The 19,546-nt window shown below is 49.7% G+C and overlaps 6 protein-coding genes across 6 annotated transcripts; 2 read left to right on the top strand and 4 right to left on the bottom strand.

Moving 5' to 3' along the window:
• Nucleotides 1-795: 795 nt before the first annotated feature.
• On the bottom strand, nt 796-2,370 carry HO133_010534 (uncharacterized protein; the record flags this gene model as incomplete). The annotated part of the gene is made up of 2 exons (XM_037301386.1): nt 796-1,683; nt 1,843-2,370. The coding sequence occupies 2 exons, from the start codon at nt 2,368-2,370 to the stop codon at nt 796-798; spliced, it is 1,416 nt and encodes a 471-aa protein (XP_037153020.1).
• A 653-nt stretch (nt 2,371-3,023) lies between these two features.
• HO133_010533 (uncharacterized protein) lies at nt 3,024-6,655 on the bottom strand (the record flags this gene model as incomplete). Its single annotated transcript, XM_037301385.1, has 2 exons — nt 3,024-6,059; nt 6,119-6,655. The coding sequence occupies 2 exons, from the start codon at nt 6,653-6,655 to the stop codon at nt 3,024-3,026; spliced, it is 3,573 nt and encodes a 1,190-aa protein (XP_037153019.1).
• A 3,813-nt stretch (nt 6,656-10,468) lies between these two features.
• On the bottom strand, nt 10,469-11,308 carry HO133_010532 (uncharacterized protein; the record flags this gene model as incomplete). The annotated part of the gene is made up of 3 exons (XM_037301384.1): nt 10,469-10,778; nt 10,834-10,994; nt 11,057-11,308. 3 exons carry the CDS (start codon nt 11,306-11,308, stop codon nt 10,469-10,471), a joined length of 723 nt encoding a protein of 240 aa, XP_037153018.1.
• A 379-nt stretch (nt 11,309-11,687) lies between these two features.
• HO133_010531 (uncharacterized protein) lies at nt 11,688-14,630 on the top strand (the record flags this gene model as incomplete). The annotated part of the gene is made up of 4 exons (XM_037301383.1): nt 11,688-12,196; nt 12,634-13,992; nt 14,147-14,360; nt 14,499-14,630. 4 exons carry the CDS (start codon nt 11,688-11,690, stop codon nt 14,628-14,630), a joined length of 2,214 nt encoding a protein of 737 aa, XP_037153017.1.
• Nucleotides 14,631-14,677: 47 nt separating this feature from the next.
• HO133_010530 (uncharacterized protein) lies at nt 14,678-16,133 on the bottom strand (the record flags this gene model as incomplete). Its single annotated transcript, XM_037301382.1, has 3 exons — nt 14,678-14,914; nt 14,995-15,102; nt 15,156-16,133. The coding sequence occupies 3 exons, from the start codon at nt 16,131-16,133 to the stop codon at nt 14,678-14,680; spliced, it is 1,323 nt and encodes a 440-aa protein (XP_037153016.1).
• Nucleotides 16,134-17,914: 1,781 nt separating this feature from the next.
• Nucleotides 17,915-19,278, top strand: HO133_010529 (uncharacterized protein; the record flags this gene model as incomplete). Its single annotated transcript, XM_037301381.1, has 3 exons — nt 17,915-17,949; nt 18,007-18,293; nt 18,350-19,278. 3 exons carry the CDS (start codon nt 17,915-17,917, stop codon nt 19,276-19,278), a joined length of 1,251 nt encoding a protein of 416 aa, XP_037153015.1.
• Between the last annotated feature and the right edge of the window lie 268 nt (nt 19,279-19,546).

Genomic DNA, 19,546 nt, shown 5'->3' with positions numbered 1-19,546 from the left:
TTCATTCTTTTCCTTTCTTCATCTTCTCCTCTCTCTCTTTTTTCGGGCTGAATTCTCTCAGCTTCCTCACTCAGCTTCCTCACTCCCACGGTTAAGAAATTGCCAACGCGGGAGAGAGAGAGAGGCGCCTGGCCCGCTTTTAACACACACGGTACTCGTAACGGTGGACGCATTTTGACAATTCTCGGATATGAAAGGGAGACGGATTTCGCCGGTACCTTTCTTTCGTACTCACGGTAAGGTACATTTGACTTTTCCTTTCCTTTCCTTTCGGCAAGCTTGATACCTACTCTACTACTGTAGACAGAAAGACAGACGGTGTAGGCACTGGACATGATTTCAATTAAGGATGACTTTTTGCCGGTAGCTCCTGTGGTTGAGTGGCAATTAGCACCACCCTAGTTCCAGGGCCAGCAACGGATATCATCTTTATCGTTGTCGATTCCGCATCCCGGGGTCTGGGGTTGCCGCAGGAATGTAAGATCTGCCATGTGTGTTAACGTTTTTGGTGTTTGATGGCTCGGGACCGATCGAGGACTTGCTTTTTCGTGACACACGACCTGATATGGATGGAATAGTATCCCTGACTGACTGATACGGCACTCGAGCCTTTTCCGATGGAAGGTCAACTCATTGTTGTATGTTCTTTTCCTTCCTCGTTCGGCTTCACTTCGTGGATGGATTAGAGAGCTGGACGGTGGCGTTTCGAGCATTCTTTCGCCTGCTTGAATGGACACTGGTTGGTTGCGCATGTACATCTGCCGTTCTATCGATGCTGTGTGTAGTATACTGGTATTACAACGTAGGCCGCTTTTCACTCGTCTTATCCTCCTCGATTACCACGTCTCCCACCTCGTCCTCCTCCTCTTCCCACTCCTCGTCATCCTCATCCTCCTCTTCCTCCAGCACAGCCCGCTCTGCCTTTTTCTCCCCAGGAATCTCCACATCAGACCCCCACTTCACAACCCTCTCCCCTCTCAAATTCTTCTCCGTCTCCCTCCTCCTCTTCCCCGTCATCTCAACCCCGTGTTTCGCCATCACCTCCCCAATCCTCTCCAACAACTCCTTCTCCAGTGTCGGCTCCCCTTTCTCCTTCAACTTCTCCCTCTCCATCTGTCTCGCCTCCTTTGCAGGCGTCATTAGCATGCCTCCTCCGCTTTCGGCCCACGCTTTGTATTCGGCCTTGCGCCGCGCGCGGTTGTCGAGCGCGAGTTGGTAGCCGGCATCGTGGCGGGTGCGGAAGCGGGAGTACTTGTTGCGGAGCTCGTCGATTACGCCGCCGGGCATCGGGGTGCGGAGGAGGGTGGGTGTCCAGGTTTTTTCTTCGACTTCGAAGCGTACGGTGTCGCTGTCGTGCTCCTTGGTCTCCACCTTCTTGTTCTTCCTTGCTTTCGGCAGAGGTATCACGACCCAATCCCCGTAGACTTCCTTGCTGCCAGGTATCGCGCGCCCTCCCATTCTGGTCTTCATCTCTTCCAGGTCAATTTCCCCAGCTTTGAATTCTTCTCGAATTTCGGCTTTCTTTTCATCGGGAAGAGGGATGAGGCGTGAGATTATTTTGTCGGTGTGGATGCGCGTGTATGGGTCGGGAAGGTTGTGGACGAGGCGGACGGAGGAGAGGGGGATGGGGAGGAGCTTGGACTCTATGGCAGGTTTATTGTCGGCGAGCACATTTAAGTCCACCTATAAACTGATTGTTAGGTAAGAACTCTCATCGTACGTAGATGTCAAAGCACTAGAGACGTCATCACACCAAACCTACGCAGCCGCAGCCAGAAGCAAGCGGCGATAACCATGACCAATTCGTATGCGAAAAAGTCGACACCATGTGAATGCACGTACCTTATTCAAACCCTTTACCAGAACCTCCCTTTCCTTCTCCCTCACGCTCGTCACCGTCCCAATCTTCCACTTGTCCCTTCTCTCCGGCCCGGTGTCCGACAGAATAGCCACCCTATCCCCCTCATAAATCAAGCTCTCCTTCCAACTCATACCCACCCCTTTCCCCTTGCTTCCCCTCTTACCAGCAGCGGTGATCCCTCCCAGTCCCCTCTGCGTCAGGAGCCCTCTTGCCAACCCCCCTTTCACCCCCTTCAACTCCCGCGACGACACAGTCCCATACTCCATTCCCCCTGTTTCCCTCCTGGGCGCTAAGGGGCCAAGTATCCAATCTTCCCGGCGTGCGACACGGGCTTCGCGAATGCGCGTGCGCAGGATCGAGGCGCGCTGTTGCAGGTCGTGGTCTATGGTTTTCTGGGCATCGCGGTCTTTACGGCGCTTGCGGGTTGCGGTGGCGGTGGTGCTGATGGAACGGTGAAGGCATCGAGAGCAGTGGGGAAGGTGGGCGGGGGGCCGTCTAAAGGGACGCATTATTAGTAGGGAAATGGGCGTAAAGTGGTGGTGGAAGAAGGGCTAGGTTGACTCGATGATATTCTCAGCCCTATGAGACTACGTGAGAATGAGACTTCCGTCTGCGAGTCGGCTGCGCGTACATTTTTGCTGCGGTCTCCGTACTGCAAAGGTAGACGGGTATTTGATTGGATACATAGTCATAGATACGATGGCTCTACAATGTGAGTTGGAAACCATATCTTGTCATTGCATGCTAAGCTATCAATCAACAGAACACCTCTCCATCGCTTGAAGGGTATCCATCAACATCCATTAGCGCACAAAAATTGCGCTTCAATACGCAAACACAAACATTGCAGACATCAACCACTCATTGTGGCGCGAATCGAATAAGACTGACTTTTGCGATTCCTGTTGCCAGGCCCTCTTGCCTGTAGAGGGAACGAAATTGTGTCGTAGTCCGTACAATGGGTATGATACAGACCGTTATGTGATACAAATTAATAGTAATGCACGTGAACAAGGTACAAGAAGAGAAGAACACCTTTTGATGCATTGTGGCCGCCGCCCGTGTACACGTATCTCTTTTCGTAGTCGTCGCTTGCGCCGAGATGTTGAATATGGTTTGTGGGTGAGAGGGAAGAGACGGGGCAGAAATGGACGAACGAGTATTATGAAGGTGTAGTGGGTCTAGTGCCAGTCTTATCTCTAGAGTGGTGTTTGGAGTGATAAGGCCAGCCCAAGCCAAAGAACTCGAACTTGTCCCTGTCGAGCTTGTCTTTGGTTGACGAAAATGAAGCCTGCGATTCCATTGGCGATGGCTTGCATTGTACTTGGTCTCGAGGCTCGAGTATCAGTGACCGTCTGTAATGATTTTGCATGCTGCTTTCATCTGACGTTCGGACTCGAACGAGCTGATCCTGCATCCAGGTCTGCAACTCTGGTATCTCGGTAAAGCGGTATGGGATCTGGAAGCGCTGAAGCTCGCTGATAATCTTGGCTGTCTTCATGTGCTTGTCAAAGTTGATAACTGATCTACTTTCCTCGGGCCCTTCGCTGGGGAGTTGACGAGTTGTTTGATTGCCAATGTCGACAAAAGTGAGGTCTGTTAGATAGGTACCAACAAACGGAAGGCAAGGTGGTACATGGTTTTGAAGACGTTGTCGAAGGACCACGTAGTTCTTCGATATGTCGACTACGCTCTTGAGGTGCTCCAAAGTGGCTTTTGTCTTGGAAGATACCATTTCCCATGTCCGCTTAAGACGGAGTATGGTCGACGACTCGAGTGAGCAGATGACGGCAAACAGCGAGTCGTAGTTGGCCAATTCTAGGAATCTCTTTGCGATCTTGACCCATTGCTTTATCACGATAGCTCGCTTCTTAGGATCTTCCAATTGAAGAATGTAGTCGGTGACTAGATTCGTCAGGTCCGTGGACAGCCTCGACATAGCGCGCACATTGACGGCCATCGAGCCTGACTTCTTCATCCATTCCGTTGCGAGCAGCTCCTCTGGCAGTATGGAGCAAAAAATCTGAGATTCTTTGATAGTGAATTGACGCGCCAATTCGAGCGGATCGAAGTCTAGAATGCTGACGCTAGCACCCCCATGCTTCCAGTTCTTCAAAGCTGCTAGTTGGCTTTTAGTAATGACTGGTGCCGGTAGGGGCGCATCGGGGGAAACATATAATGCTATTGAGGTGTTGGTCTTGCCAATGGACGAGATCAATCGCGGAACGAGGGGTCCATCTGCAGCTGTGACTTTCGAAGCCAAGGTAGCGAGTCGTTTTCCAGCTGTTGGCAATACGATCTGTAATTGCCGCTTTGCAAACGGTATGATCAGCTCGAGCGCAAGGCTATCGCAGTCGTTGCGCCAATGCGATTCTAGCCAGCCTTTGAAAACATTGTAGACTCGGAGTCGGACAGGGCCAGCGATATGCGGGCTCTCACCAACATATTGAAACCTGTCGATAAGGGCCTGTGCAAACGCGGTAGGCGTTGCAAACAGGCGGAAAGTCAAGTAAAAGGTTGAAACAAAGGTCGCATCGGGCGTAGAATCATGGGTAGTAAGACGCTCGATCAGCGCAGGTAAGGTCCCACCAGAAATCTGACCTTCTCTGTTGTATACAAGCTCATGGGCGAAGGTCGTTTCCAAAAGTTTGACCTCATCTTCATCGCCGTCTTCAAAGAGGACAGACTGGATGCCGGTCTCATGCTTGTAAAGAGACGGACGTTCGAGCGAGGTGACCAACGTGGCGTCTGGCGAAGTGGCACGGGTTGAGCTTTGCGAAACAACGCTTGGTTCCGAGTCGCGTGTGCTGCCGACATAGGTACTGCTGTCAAAGCTGCTTGAGACTCCAAGACTGTCTTCTCGAGTCCGCCCATCATTGTTGTTCTGCGTGTCCCCAACGCTACAATTCGAAGATGGTGGCGACGAAAATTGATCTCCATAAGACAGGAGACAGCTCGCGAAAGGAGGCAGAGGAGGCAGTAATTTCTGTGCTGACGAGCGATCTAAGTTGTCCGTAGATTCCACCAGCACTGCGTTGAACGAATAGTTGCGAGACGATGCTGTGGCTGACATGGCCGATGTCACGGGAAGATCGTGATCCGGTAGCTTGGGGGGCGTAGGTGGAGGCTCCCTTAGCGGCTCATGCGGTATGAGACGACCATTTGTGGTAACATCGCGCTGGTCTTCACTGACTTGGATGGCATTCTCTGCGGGGCGTGCAACCTCCAAATCTAATATCCCAAGCCCGAAAGATTCGACTTCAAAATCTCCGATCCGCTCAACGACGAGTTGAGATTCTGTGACGCATTCTCCAGCAGCACAGATACATGCAGTAGCCGCGTACACGAGGGTATCGCTGTCTTCTCCAAATTGTTCGGATCTATAGATGTCTTTCGCAGCATCAGCCAGGTCGGCGATCTTGTCGTACATGGCATCGTGTGCTTCCTGTAGGGCGAAAGATCGCCTCCGGTCACGTTCCCATATTTCCTCAACAAGTCTCAGCATGTCCCGACATGAGACGATGGACTGTTCGGTAGTAAGGCGGATTTCGGCGGATGACCTTGACTGTATATGCAGGCCAAGAAAGTAGGCAAGGGAGGTGATAAAGCCATTGTGTAACGCAGATAGCTTCTCTGATGCCAGATTCTGCGACATTGGGGATACAGTGCAGGAAGTGCGGTGAGAGGCTGATTCCCTATTCGCCAATCCGTGAAAATGTCCGAAGGAATTAGAGCTCCTGGGCCGTACAGATGTTTGCGATGAGCGGCCATACCGCGATCGGACCCCATTTTGCTCCTTCTTGGCGTTTTCGCTGCTTGTGGGTCTGTTATGAGCGTTCGAAGCAATTTGGTTGTTCCTCGATAAAGCAAACTGTGTGTGATCTGCAGGAGGCGTTGGCGGGACCCGCATGCTCTTAGCGTGATCGATAGTGACAGACGCGTCAACGCTTTGCATGTGCTCCTCCCAGATGTCTAGGAATTTGACAGCACGATTGACCATTTTGAAAGCTTTCGAGAGCATTTCTTCCAAGTCAAGCTCGACTCCCAGGTCTCCGCCAGATTTAGTTAGAAGGGTTTTGAGAGCTCCAGCGACCTTGACGAAAGCCGAAAGATCAGCAAGAAGTGCCCTTCGATTTTTGAAGAGTACATCGTGAGACCGTATCAGGTTGGATTCCCTGCTCAGACAATTGGTTCTTTCCTGCAAAACGTATTAGTATGACCATTTCACGAGAGAGTATGCGGACTGATGGGACGAACGAGTAAGCAGCGCACACCGGCAACCAGCCCGCGCACGTAGTCTGAATTGCGGAAGGCGACTAATCCCCCAATGCTACTCCCTTTTATTAAATCCCAAAAGACGGTCAACGCCTTCATGAGATTGCGGATGGGTTCGCTCTCATAGCCTTCGCAGTAATTGGTGGGCAGCCACCCTCGAGCTCCTGATACCAGTAAAGTACCATCTGCCCATCCATTGCTGTGGACCGAGTGTACGAGAATTACATCCCCACCGTTAAGTGGTAATGTGACCGTCGTGAGACTCTGATGACATTCTGGGTGATATGCGTAGGAAGCGCGCAGGTATGTTTGAAAGTCAGCGGGTCTTTCGAAGGTCACTTCAGAATCATGGGGAGTCAATGGTGGGGTGATCTGGCCCGTTCTCTGAGGCAAATATACACCATTGGTCATGGTTGACGAAAAGTTTGGCGTGCGTGATGATGGAGTCATCACCTCTGGGGTGCCTTTGACAATCTGGAGGGGCGCGACGCAGGCGCTCGATCGAGGTAAGCTCTCCATTTTGCTTGATTTGGCTGTATTCACCGCATACTAGGGTTTTCAAACTCATACGAAGCAAAACGGGGCGGTGTCGAGAGTTGGAGAATCGACGTGACACCGCTTTCGGAAGACTCAAAAGAAGTTGGGTCTGGAGAAGAGAGCGCGGGGTATGTTTTGCGTCCCCTGTTGTGGTCCCACCATGGAGAGGGCTATGTTTGATCCAATGTTAGCGAAGTGTGTTGTGGAGTAAGGAATGACAACAAGCTGGGGAATGCTAGGGGACGTTTGCATACCCTTCGTTCGCGCCTAGCCCAGTCAAATTATCCGCAATCAATCCACCATTCGGCAATTGTGTATTTGTTTTGGGCACGACAGGAGCTGCTGGAGAGTGCAATTGAGCGGTCAGATCTCTCGTTACTGTAGAATTGAGGCAATGGCTTCACAAAGTCCTTGAAGCTGAGGGGATCCAATAAGCAAGGGCCGTGCCTGGGAGCGAAGGAGAGTAGTAGTGGTACAAGCGATACTTCAAGCAAGGAGGACGGGGAGATGTTCGAGGAGGTAGAGGATGGAAGAGGCCAAGAGCCTTCAGGATTGAAAAGAGCGAGGTCGAGGTTGCTTTGATCTTTGGTAGACTTGGGGAAATTTTGGGGCTAGTAGTGCATCATAGGGAGGGCAGGGGTAACGCTGATCGAGTCAGCATCTTTCATGCCCGATTTCCTAGTTCCCGTACACTACGCAAAAGGGAGGGAAATGGGAATTACTCTAAGTTGAGGAAGGACCTTCTGAGTTCTGACCGTGCTTTCCGTCGTTTCATCAGAGATTGAAGCCCTTCTCCAGATCTTGGTTGATCAAGAGTCGTAGACGACTCTTTATGTTTACAATTCAGGAGGTCTACAACTTCTACCTTCCTTGTATCTTGGCATTCTTGGAGCACTGAATAGAGGGCAGGTGATCTTGCGAGAGCTCGCTTTACTCTAGGTGTCAGGGAGGTGAGGCGCGGCAATTGATTGGCAAAAGATTTCACGACTCAAACTGGTCATTGGTGTGACGGAAAGTGCGATGTTGCAGAGTCGAAAGGTCAAGGTCAAGGTCAACGGTAAGAGTTGCAACATCTTCACCAATGTTGCGTTAAAGAGGCGGAACAGGGCCGAGAACCCCAGCTTCCGGCGCTAGTTTTTAACTACGAGGCCGCTATGGAGGGCCAATATCCCACGATTTTTATACCCCTGCTGATCCCTGGGGTCCCCCTTGACCTTTGGCGTCGTCTTTCTTCACGGCTAAAAAGCCTAAGCCTCCCTTCCCCGTTGGAAAAAGCTGATGGGCCGCTATGCATTTTTGACATATGCACGTTGCCCGCGCCTGCATAGCAATAATGCATTCGAAATTCCAACTCTTTCGAGAGAAAGAGAAATTGTTTGTGTCGAAAGTCGAAACACCAACATATTAGTTTTTCTTGACTTCCTCGCCTTTTGACTTTCCAGGGTCTCAAGACTACAAAGCAAACTATAAGATAGGGGAGGACCTCCAACCGAGCAATTGATAATTTTGCAGTTTCCGTCTCTTCCCTGCAGTGAAGCACCAAGTCAATTATCATAACAGATCGTCATCACCCAGTCGACTCTACCCCTGATCCGAATATCTACCAAGAGATGCTTCTCCGATCACGTACCTATCGCAAGCTGCAATGCATTTGGATGCATATCTCGAGCGCAATGGTGAGCTAGGTAGATGAATATCAGTCAAAGTTGGCAGCCACTGATCTAGCTCCATAGTCCTGGCACCACCGTTCTGGCACCACTGTTTCTCAAGCCCCACCATTCGCAGACGCCGGGGCTGCACGTCCGTTAAGCCACTGCTCCACTCTTCCAGAAGTCCCAAAACGTGCTTCTCTTGCATGCGATGGCGTAGCGTCTGATCCATCCTACAGGCTACCACCGAAAGAAGTCGGTGGCTTGATAAATGTCAAGGCCAGTCTTGTTAATTCTGCATCGAGGATCGCCCAACACAACAACAACAACAACACTTATCAACAGGACATCAAAATTCATCGTGTGGCTGGTGCAAAGGTAAAAGCTTTGCGCATCATGATTTACAAGGCTGGCTTTTGGCAGTCCTCGATGCTGATGCGACTCCGTCAGCCATGCCTTCTCTCTTGCTGACTTCAACACGGTCAAAGTATCCATCTCACTGCTCTCTGTTCCTCTTCCCCTCCTATTACCTACCGTCAACTACAAAGGCACGATGAAGTCACGGCGACCTCTTCGGGCTTCCTCAAATGCAACCTGGATGCTTCCTCTACCTAGTCCCCTTCGGTACGGGTGTGGGGGTCGGACCATCACAAGCCAGAACGACAGCGCTTAAGATCAGGCCAACCATTATTGCGCAGAAGTCGCCTCTTTCGATTCGCAGAAACCCGAAGCGGTCATGCAGGCCGCAAGCGGGTTACGGTCCGCTGCGCGATTTCAAGTTGTCGACAAATGAGGGAGCCTTCAAACTAGCACAACTTAGGAGGGTTTTTCCTGAGTCGTTAAGCCAACCAAGTAGGGTAAGGTCATCAATCCCCATAGCTCCACAATCATCGACTCTATGATGAAAGTTCTGACTACGAAGCTGTTCTAAAATTCTAATAAGTAGGTAGATTGAAACATTGTCCCAGGCAAAAGCTTTCCTTCAGACCTTCTTGTTGTCAAAGTTTTGACTACGAAGCTGTTCTTAAATTCTAATAAGTAGATTGGAACATTTTCCCAGGCAAAAAAATTCTTTCGGACCTTATTGATGTCAATACACGCGTCCAATCAATTTCCAATGTAAGCTAGCTTAACAATCGAGAAAGAATTCTCAGAAGCAGGCCATTGATCTGAGAATTGACAGTTGAGAACCAGCAACGGCTGGTAGTGCGCAGACTGGAGGAAATCATCACCGTGGTGCTGGGATTTGTTCCTGCGTATCTACGGATCTGACGTCGGCAAAATAATCTGGTATGAAATTTATGTACGCAAATTTGACCCTTGGGCGTAGGCTCTCAACAGTCAGGACTCAGCTCACTGCACAAGGGTCCCCTAAGTTGCTGGGGTCGCAGCCGGGCGGCCTGAAGCCGAGTCTTTTGCTCCACAGTCCAGGCGTTTGGTAGCAGCTAACGACAATCGTATCCCTCTGCATTGATAGCATAACGGACGAACTCTATCCATGAACTAAGATCCACAGAGCAGATGGAGTTCCCTTTTTAATCAAGTCGATGCCGCCTTTCCCATTGCTGCCTCAGAATCCTCAAAGTTGTTAGGGTCCCAGCCGGGTGGCCTGAAGTGGACAGTCTTTTGCTTCACATTCCGGGCCTTTTGTTGCAGCAGACGACGTTCGCTTGGTGAAATGACGGGCGAACTCTATCGATGAACTAATCTAACTCCACACCCGTCAAAACCACAGAAAACGCCATTTCTCAATTGGTCACGCCGATGCCGTCTTTTCCTCCCGTTTGTTGACCGAATCTGGACGCGACTAGCAACGGAATGGAGGCGGATAGGGCCCTGATGCGCTTGTAGATCACTAAGCTGATAACGATGGAGAACCGAAGCCACAGAAGAAAAATAGCAATCTTGTGGATATCGTCCAAGTTTAGTGCACTCAAAGGTAACAGGCCAAGGAAGTATGCCGAACGAAGTGCAGAAACAAACCGAGCAGAGTGCTCTACAGACCAGCAACCTCTGACATCGGGGTCAAACTTTCAACATTCCAGGGCTTTCTACCACTGTGGCTGCCCCTTTCCCTGGCAGCACGCCTGACAAGCAGATGCTGATTTTGGAGAAGTATTGAGTGTCTTTAGGTGTCGTCTCGACATTATCTGACTCTAGTATCTAAGGCCAATCTGTCACCGATCTCTAGCTCCACGACGCCTTTCAAGGTTTCTTTCAAGCTAAGCAACTCATTCACACCTTTTGTCATTGTTTCCACCTTTGAACCATCTTGAACCCGCACTGAGGCTTGCAATATGTATGTTCCTGATGGGTCAAGTAGGCGTGCTTGGGGCAGACCGTCGCTTGTCGAGTCACTTTTAAGGGCATTTGCCGGAAGAGTGACGCGATAGAGGAGGAGAGAAGCTGAGTGATGGGTGAACCTATGGCCTGAGATAGTGTAGGTTGAGACATGCCTGGGGTAACAATCACTAAAGAGTCTCACATGCCGAGGAAGGGAGCGGCACGTACGAGTAGTCCAGCGCTTTCATGAACTCCATCGGATCGCCAGACGTAATTCGAACATCCGCAATAAGTCTTGAAGTCACAGTTCTCTGCCTCGCAACCTCTGGCAAATCCCTGAACTGTAGAACCCATCGTTCCTCCCCTTCGCCCTTCTCTCTCCCATCCACCTGCAGCAACCATTAGCCCCTCCTCCCCCCCCAAAACCCTAAACCATCGGACGTCCACATACCTCAGCAACCATTTGCATGTAAAACAAATCCCCCAGCGTATGCGCCTGCATCTGACTCTTCTGCACATTCACGTCCTGCGCCCCGCCTACTTTCAAAGACCCAACTGATCCGGGCGGGCGGTTGGGCTTGAAAACGAGGTGTTTTTCCGAGTCGATGGGCGAGGGTTGCATGGAGGAGATGCCGGAGAGGATGTTGAGGAGCTGGGTGTGCCGCGAGGCGGGGATGGTGCCGAAGAGGAGGAGCTCGTGCATTGTGGGCGGTTTGACGGTGGATGTTAGGGGGAATGGAGAAGTTAGGTGCGAGTGTTCAAGGTAGAGGGTGTAGTTCCATGTCACGTTGGCACGATGGGTTGTAATCTTCAGTCAGGGAATGATAAATATCGTGGGTGTTAAACCCTTGAGACGGCTCGATGCTGCGTCCACGGCATGCTCTTTAGCAAAGGATATGAAGACATCATAAAGAGCTCGCTATCATGACGACGATTGATCACACCTTTGTTGAGGGAATGTGGATGAGGTCCTTGCGTTCACATCCACACCCCCGCAGCGGAGCTCTCAAGTCTTGGCATCAACCTCTCCGCACCCAAGCTCTATTCGACCTCGCCCTCTCAAGACCTCATCCACCACCACCATGCATCCAACCCGCCTCCTCCTCGCTCGCACGCCCCTGATCAAATTCCTAGGCAAACGTGTCCCGCCAAGTACTTCCCCCCAAGACTCCATCCCGCTCCTCAATCCCACTGTACTAACAGTAACAACCTCAGAAACAATCACCCCGGCCGCCCCAGCCAACGAACCAGCTCCCCACCCGGCCTCCCCTTCCCACTCGTTACCGGATAGCTTCATGGCCTACCGCAGCAAAGCACAGCAGCACGGTCCGCTCGGCGGCCACCATCGCCCTTCATCTTCCCAACCGTCTTCATCAGCCTCATCATCGCCTCCTCCCTCTTCAATCAACGCTTCACATGCCTACGGTGGCATAGGAGGACATTCGGGTCACGAGCTGGGGAGTGTGGAGCCGAATGCGGGAAAAGGAGAGGTGTGGGATCGGAGTGAGTTGCCGAAGAGGTTCGGGAGGATGGCGTGGACGGAGGATGAGATCGAGGCGCTTGAGTTGGGCGGGGCGAATTTGAGGGCCGGGTGGGGTGGGAGTTGATGGTGAAGAGGGGTGCAGGAGTCGTCGGTTGGGGTAAGGAGGGGGATGTTGGATATAGGTCTCTGAGGCTTGAAGCAGATGTTACCTTCAGGTGAACGCTGGATAACGTGCATGGGTTGCAGGCGAACTATTCAAATGTTGAGGTCGGCTGGTGAAGGGAATACCCTCCACTCTCACCCATCGTGACAGCTTCAAGTGGTTGACCATCAATTGAATTGGAGAGACCACATGGTTGCAACATCAAGGGAGAGGACTGGCAAGGTGTTGTCCTTTGAGGTGAGACTATTGCTGTGGATTATGGCCATTGTGGGGGGATTTGAGGCTTCCTACAGTGAGAACGCGGTGTGAAGAAGCATAGAAGCAAGACCATAGGTTTGATGTGGGCTGTAAGTCCAGACAATTGTCATGGTTCTTTCCAAAGCTCCCTACCAGTCTCTTTATTGACACAACGCGTCGTGACCGCGAGGTCAACACACAACCATGACGACCTCCGAACCCTTCCGTCGCACATTGTGCGCTTTCCTTTCCTTTCTATCACCTTCGAGCTCATCACCTTTGGCATCAACCAGCAGTTGTCAGCACATCGTGAGATCAAGTTCAACATCTGCAGCTTCTCTCAGCTCTATCATTTGCTCACTGCACGCACGGGGACCATCAAGACATCGATTCGGTACTTCAGGCCCTCCGTTGTTGCTATGCCGTCGCGTCAAAAGAAGGCGCTGCGTGACAGCATGCTCACCCAAGCTTTCTTCAACCAAGCTGGCAACGGCATTTGTGACTGCTGTTCTGGCGCCATTCACAACAATGCCTCAACTGAAGAAGTCGCAGATACAGGCTCAGGTAAGAACCCTTTGAAGTGCTCCGTCATTGAGACTAATGATAGGACAGGTGATGAAAAATACAACAACCTTACGCCTGAAGAGTACCAGAAATTGCACACATCCGATAAAATCTTCGGCCCTCGGGGTGTGCTGCGAGAACTCAATCTCGCTCTCGAGCAGAGGAACAGTGAGCCAGCCATGTATGAGCGAATCCAGCCGATGGAGACTTTTGACTTAGGCAATCTGGATGAGGTCGCCGAGACGTACGATAAGCGCTGCGAAATATTCAGAGATGAGGAAGAGCGTGGGATGGCCAATTTAGCTGCAGGCATCAGCGACCTTGTGGTCATTGCCAATGATTCAAAGCGCTCATCTGATGATCGTTTGGCTGCGGAGTTGGATATACACAACCTCAACATCTATGGCAAGACAATCTTACCTCTTACCTCCTGCCTCCGTCAAGTCCAGCTGTTCAACGTTGAGAAGAGGTTCGGGTTTGTGGAGGAGAGCTACCAGGCACTCTATAACGATGAAAAGAAGCGACGTGGAGAAGATGTTCCTGCCGGGACGGCGCTCTCTTTTCGTCAGAAATACAACAATCCATTGCAACTCACGGGATCCGCAGCAAAGCCACGCGGAAAAGGGAAGAAGAGACTCGGCATGGTTAAAGCTCTTGTCGAGGTCCAACGTAATGGCAAGCTGGCACTCGCAGAGACGCAGAACCTCGAGAAGATCCTCAGCGACGCTGAAAAGTCTATCGAGCTACCGGGTCTACCAGCAAGCTTCTCATACAACGAAGCTCCAATTCCTGATGACATTCCCGACCATATCAAGCGACGCTTCTTCGATGCGGAGTCTGCTTATGAAGAGATTATGGATCTTCAGGAAGAGGCTACCACGCTGCTCTGCCGTGTAGAAAGTACGTTTGACCTCTGGTACAGTGCGAGCCAGGAAGCATGGTACGTACACTTCGAAGCGACTCCCTCCTATTTGGTCCTGAGATCTGAGGCGAACGAAAACTTCTCCGTGAGGGAAACTCGTTTCGCTCTCTAATATCACTTCAGCACTTGTTCTTCAAGTAAAGAATGCATGCTGAGTCCAATAATCCCGCAGGGAGTCTGGCAAGAGAATCATCCATGAGATGCCACTTTTCCGGGAGTACGAGTATACCAGGATCTCGTTGCATGCTCTGTTCTATGTGGCGTCTCGGCAGGAAATAAAGATCGTCGAATACTACAGCAGCGAAGGAGCACCGAAGCTTCCTCCCTTAATCAACCAAGCTTTCAAACTCAAATCTCTATCCCTCGAGGAATTTGAGAAAGACTGGGTACGTACATTACGAAGAGATTCCTTCCGCAGTACCAAGCCTGAGCGCAGGGAGTGAAAGCTCATTTCAATCTTTAGACCTGTCTCTAACTCAGTATCTTGCTATGAAGAAACAGTGCTGACTCCAAAATGTGCGTAGGACATGCGGTGCCTTGCACTGCACGATAGCTTCCCTTCGGTGGATAAGAAAGTGGCAGACACAGACAAGATGCTAAAGGAGACCGGCGAGCGGGACCTTCCAAAGAGTGGATTGTGGAAATGGCTCTTTTGATGATCTTCAGTAAGCTGAGCCTGGATCATGTTCACTCATCCCGACATTCAGCTCGACTTTCCAAACATGATGTTAAGCCATCTTGAGATGCTCGACACCTCAGTCGAGACACCATGTTCGACTCGGTTGAGCACATCGTTGAAATCGCCAATATCATGGATCCTTTTGTCTTTGAGGACGTGGTCAAACTTTTTTCTCTCGGTGTTCGCGGAGTCCTCATCAGAGGATATCGATATTTTACTGGACTCAACCACTCCAGACCTAATTTTGAGATACACACGAGCCTGCATGGCAGGTTGGTCAGCTACGAGGTTACCAGATTCTGCTGGGGAGGTTACATAAGTAATGGGAGATATGTACGTACCGATGGTGGAAAGTCTTTCGGTAGTGGCGGTCGTTCCCTTTCATCTTCTTCATTAGAATGGCTCGAGAGTGTAAATTGCGGCGTTTGTCCATAGAGCCATTTGGAAGACTAATTTCACTTCACATGAGCTGAGCCCTGGAAATGGTCTTTGATATGCTAACCTGCAGTTCCTCGATACCCTCCTGTATCTCTTGTACCTCATCGATATTGTCGAATTTGCTTCCTACAAAGCCTGTAACCCACTCGCTATCCCAGTCACATAGTATCTCTCCATCGTTCATATTAAACAGCTCCCTGAAGCCACACATACGACCTGGTCTCCCAATCCCGTACAATTCCGCAAATGTTTTCGTGACCTCCATCTGAAATGAATTATTAAACCTTGGGGTCGACGCTTTGGGTGTCTCATGTACGTTGCTAATCGGTGAGCGAACACTCTCTACGCCTCTGGCCCTGATGAAAGGCCGCGAAGGAGATCGCAGGTACTGCGAGATCCTGGCTAAGCCCCCAGACGCCAAGAGACAAGTGCCATGATGCAGTGACCGCTGCCGGGTCATTTTGTACGCGGATCCGGAGACCTTGAGGGGTGGATTCTTTTCGCTGCTTGGATGGAACATTGTTCGATGCATATCAGCCGCGTCAGGCCAATCCATTTCTTCCAAGACGCTTCCTTGATCGAGGACAATGTCATGTCTTTCGTTGACTCGGGCGCGTGGATTGACTTCTCGTATCGCCATCGTCACCATCTCTGCATGTTTGTCGCGGGTAAAGTTGGCTGTGGGACAGATGACGCTGTAGTTGACATTGCCCTCATCGTGGAAGACAGTGCCTCCTCCAGATCGTCTTCTGACGAGCTGCACGTTTTCCCAAAGCGGGTTGGATTCTTTGCCATCTACATTTTGGGTATGCCCTGAGGCACGAGGTTGCTTAAGTAAATTTAGGTCTACTTCGAGCCATGGATTCTGATTCCTGCCAATGACAACACATGGTCTGTTCACATACAGGAAAAGGACGGTTGAACTTGGTGGGGATTGTTGCAGTAGATAGTGTTCAATTGAGAGATTTAAGAAGGGGTCGAGACTGCGAGAGACGTATATTTGATATTTGGAGGCTTGGACCAACGCTTTCCACGCTTGCATAGTACCAAAGTGTGCAGTAGACCTCTTGCTTGAGCTGGCAATTCTATGTTCCCCGTGAAACGAAGGCCAAGCAATTTGGAAGGCATCTTCCAATCGGGGATTATTCGTATCTACGCGGATATGCACTCTCCAAAATTCGAACCTTTATAACTTATTGTTCTACAATCATATAGTAAAAGCCTAAAAGAGAAAAATTCTAAGATATAGAATACGACTTCCAAGACTCAAAGGATTTATCAAATTAGAGTCGTAATCGTATGGAAACACGCTACACTTTGTATGGGCCACCTCAACGCTAAGGCCACCCTAACACGAATCGATTTTTACGTCTAAATTTTAAAACTTTTAACTTTTATATAAATAGTATAATATATCTAAATTATATAGAAATTTCGAATTATTAATAAATATAACGTATACTATTAATAATCTTAATTTCAAATAAAAAAATTTATTTAAATATAATTTTTATTTTTTTTAATAGAGGATTTTTTATATAAATAATACTTATTTTAATATAATCTATATATATTAAAATATTTTAATTTTAATTAAAAATTATTATTTATATATATATATTCTATATATCTTTTAAATAGATAGATTATTAGTTTATATAATAATAATTATATATATATTAAAAGTTCTATATTTTAGATGTAAAATCGATTCGTATTGAGATGGCCTTCGCGTTGGGGTGGCCCATATAAAGTGTAGCGTGTTCCCATACGATTAATAGTAAAGCTATGAAATCGTATAAGACATATACATCGGCAATTCAGGGAGTGCCTTTAGGGGGCCCCGGGCTTCCAGGGCCGAACTGCGCATGTACCAGCTAGCGGGAGCATTCTGCAGGGTCCAGTTGCTAGGGGAGCAGCCACCCAACCTCAAATCCTTTCAGAATACCTTAGGTACACTTTAGACTAAATTTCGGGGTCGCCGGCCCCGAAAAATTCGTTCCAGGGCCCTGGCGCACCAAAATTAGGGCACTGGCATGAAACCCTACCAACGCCCCTACTAAGGCCTCTGCCTTTCTTTATCGCAATCCACACCCTGATAAACTTAAGTAGTACCTCTAGCGAGCACACTCGGGAGGCCGTACACTGGAACAACATTGTTTTTTAGCCTAATGCAGTACCCGAGTGTCGAGACAGTACCCGGAACAGCACCCGATTTTTGAAGTTGCGGAAGTTCGGAGCCCGCTCGGGGCTAGCCCTATGCGCCCTGGGCGCACCCGGAATTCGAATCTGGCGGGCCGACCTCCCGAATTGCCGATGAACGTTATTATTCCCCCTTACTATGATATATCGCCCTATAGAGTTATATCGCTACCGCTTATCCTTTTTATTTTCATAAGTATATATTCTACATTAATAGAGAATGTATAGAGAAGATACGTATAAATGTTTGAATAATGAAACGATGATAATAGCGAGGTTGAACCATTCCAAAGACCTTCAATAAAAGGCCTTACCTCGGTTTCAAATGTAGTCCGGAAGGCCTCACCTCGGTCACAAATATAGTCCGAAAGAATTAAAGTCTACCCGAATAATTATTTCCTCCATGGATAGTCATACCATGATGTCGAAGGATGAGATATCTCCACCGATAATATGCAACACATATCCGGGTAGATACGAGTAAGTAGCTTGAGCGCGGCATGATTCCGCTTGATCTCGGACAATCTTGATAAATGCTTCTTTCTACTCTGTACTTGAGCTTTGGCTGTATCAATCGTATCCTGCCCCTAGATCTAGTCTACCTCTACGACATTTGCCATCATGTCGACATTCGGCCGTGCGTTCAGAGTTACAACGTAAGTGACTCCACCGCGACAATCCGAACTACAGTGGCTGACATCCTGTGTTTCTAGCTACGGTGAGAGCCATTGCCCCTCGGTAGGATGCATCATCGACGGCTGCCCACCAGGGATGAAACTTACGGAAGCGGATATACAACCACAACTCACTAGAAGAAGGCCTGGCCAGTCAGCTCTTACAACGCCAAGAGACGAAAAAGATCGAGTCCAGATACAGTCAGGAACGGAGTCTGGCATCACGCTGGGAACACCGATTGGGCTCATGGTGAAGAATGAGGACCAAAGACCGCACGATTACAAGGGCGATACTATGGCTGGATTCCCTCGCCCGAGCCACGCAGGTTGGTTAACGTAAAGATCTAAAGATTTCGGTGAGCTTACTGACGCGTATGAGTAGACTACACTTACCAAGAGAAATACGGGGTACGAGCCAGCAGTGGAGGAGGTCGAAGCTCTGCCCGCGAGACTATAGCTCGTGTGGCTTCCGGTGCCATCGCCGAAAAATACCTGTCTCTCGTCCATGGCGTCGAAATTGTTGCTTTTGTCTCATCAGTCGGCAACGAAGAGCTTTTTCCACCCACGTCTACACATCCAACACCATCTACAAATCCTATATTCCTCAAGCTCCTTGACACAATAACCCGCGAAGAAGTCGATCACCCGGATTATCTCCCCGTCCGGTGCCCCAATAAAGAAGCCGCCATCCGCATGTCCGACAAGATCGCAGAATTCAGAGACAAGAAGGACTCAATAGGAGGCACCGTCACCTGCGTAATACGCAATTGCCCTGTTGGCATCGGCGAGCCATGTTTCGATAAGATAGAAGCCTGCCTTGCGCAGGGAATGCTCAGTATACCCGCAACGAAAGGCTTCGAGATCGGTTCTGGGTTCGGAGGCTGCGCAGTTCCAGGCTCTCTCAACAATGACGCCTTCGTTTCCTCAGTCCCAGTCGCTCCAAGCCAATCTGGTGTGGATGCTTCGCCCAATGCACCGCCAGAACCCATCACAAATGGGGCTAAACCCCGTTCGAATCGCCTCAAAACAAAGACCAATAACTCCGGAGGAGTGCAAGGTGGTATATCAAATGGAGCCCATATCTACTTCCGAGTGGGCTTTAAACCGCCAGCAACCATTGGACAGGCACAGAATACTGTCGATTTTGAAGGCAAAGAGGGCGTTTTGGAGGCAAAGGGCCGGCACGATCCCTGTGTAGTGCCTCGTGCGGTAGCAATAGTTGAGGCAATGGCTGCATTGGTGGTCATGGACGCGGTTATGACCCAAAGTAGTAGGCAGTCGATGCGGGACGCTCTCCAAGACCGTGGATGAGGATTTGGGGTGTTCCCCTCAAAGTACTTTTATATCGAGTCCGCAGGTATATGAACTTGCACGATGGACATTACCTCTTAATAGTAAATGTCCATTTTCGCACATCATGAAGGGTAGAACAAAGGATAGACGACCTATGTATCTTAGGTATTTACATTTCAACATGTCATATCGACAGCATACACGTCTTGAAACACTGTAAAAGACGAGAAGTGCAGAACCTCCACGGTCCCATCTTAGGGCTGAGACGGTGGTTTTCAACCTCCTC

Source organism: Letharia lupina (genome assembly GCF_014066315.1).
Source record: "Letharia lupina isolate WasteWater1 chromosome Unknown contig_9, whole genome shotgun sequence".
Lineage (NCBI taxonomy): Eukaryota > Fungi > Ascomycota > Lecanoromycetes > Lecanorales > Parmeliaceae > Letharia > Letharia lupina.
This window is presented reverse-complemented; position numbering and strand designations above follow the sequence as displayed.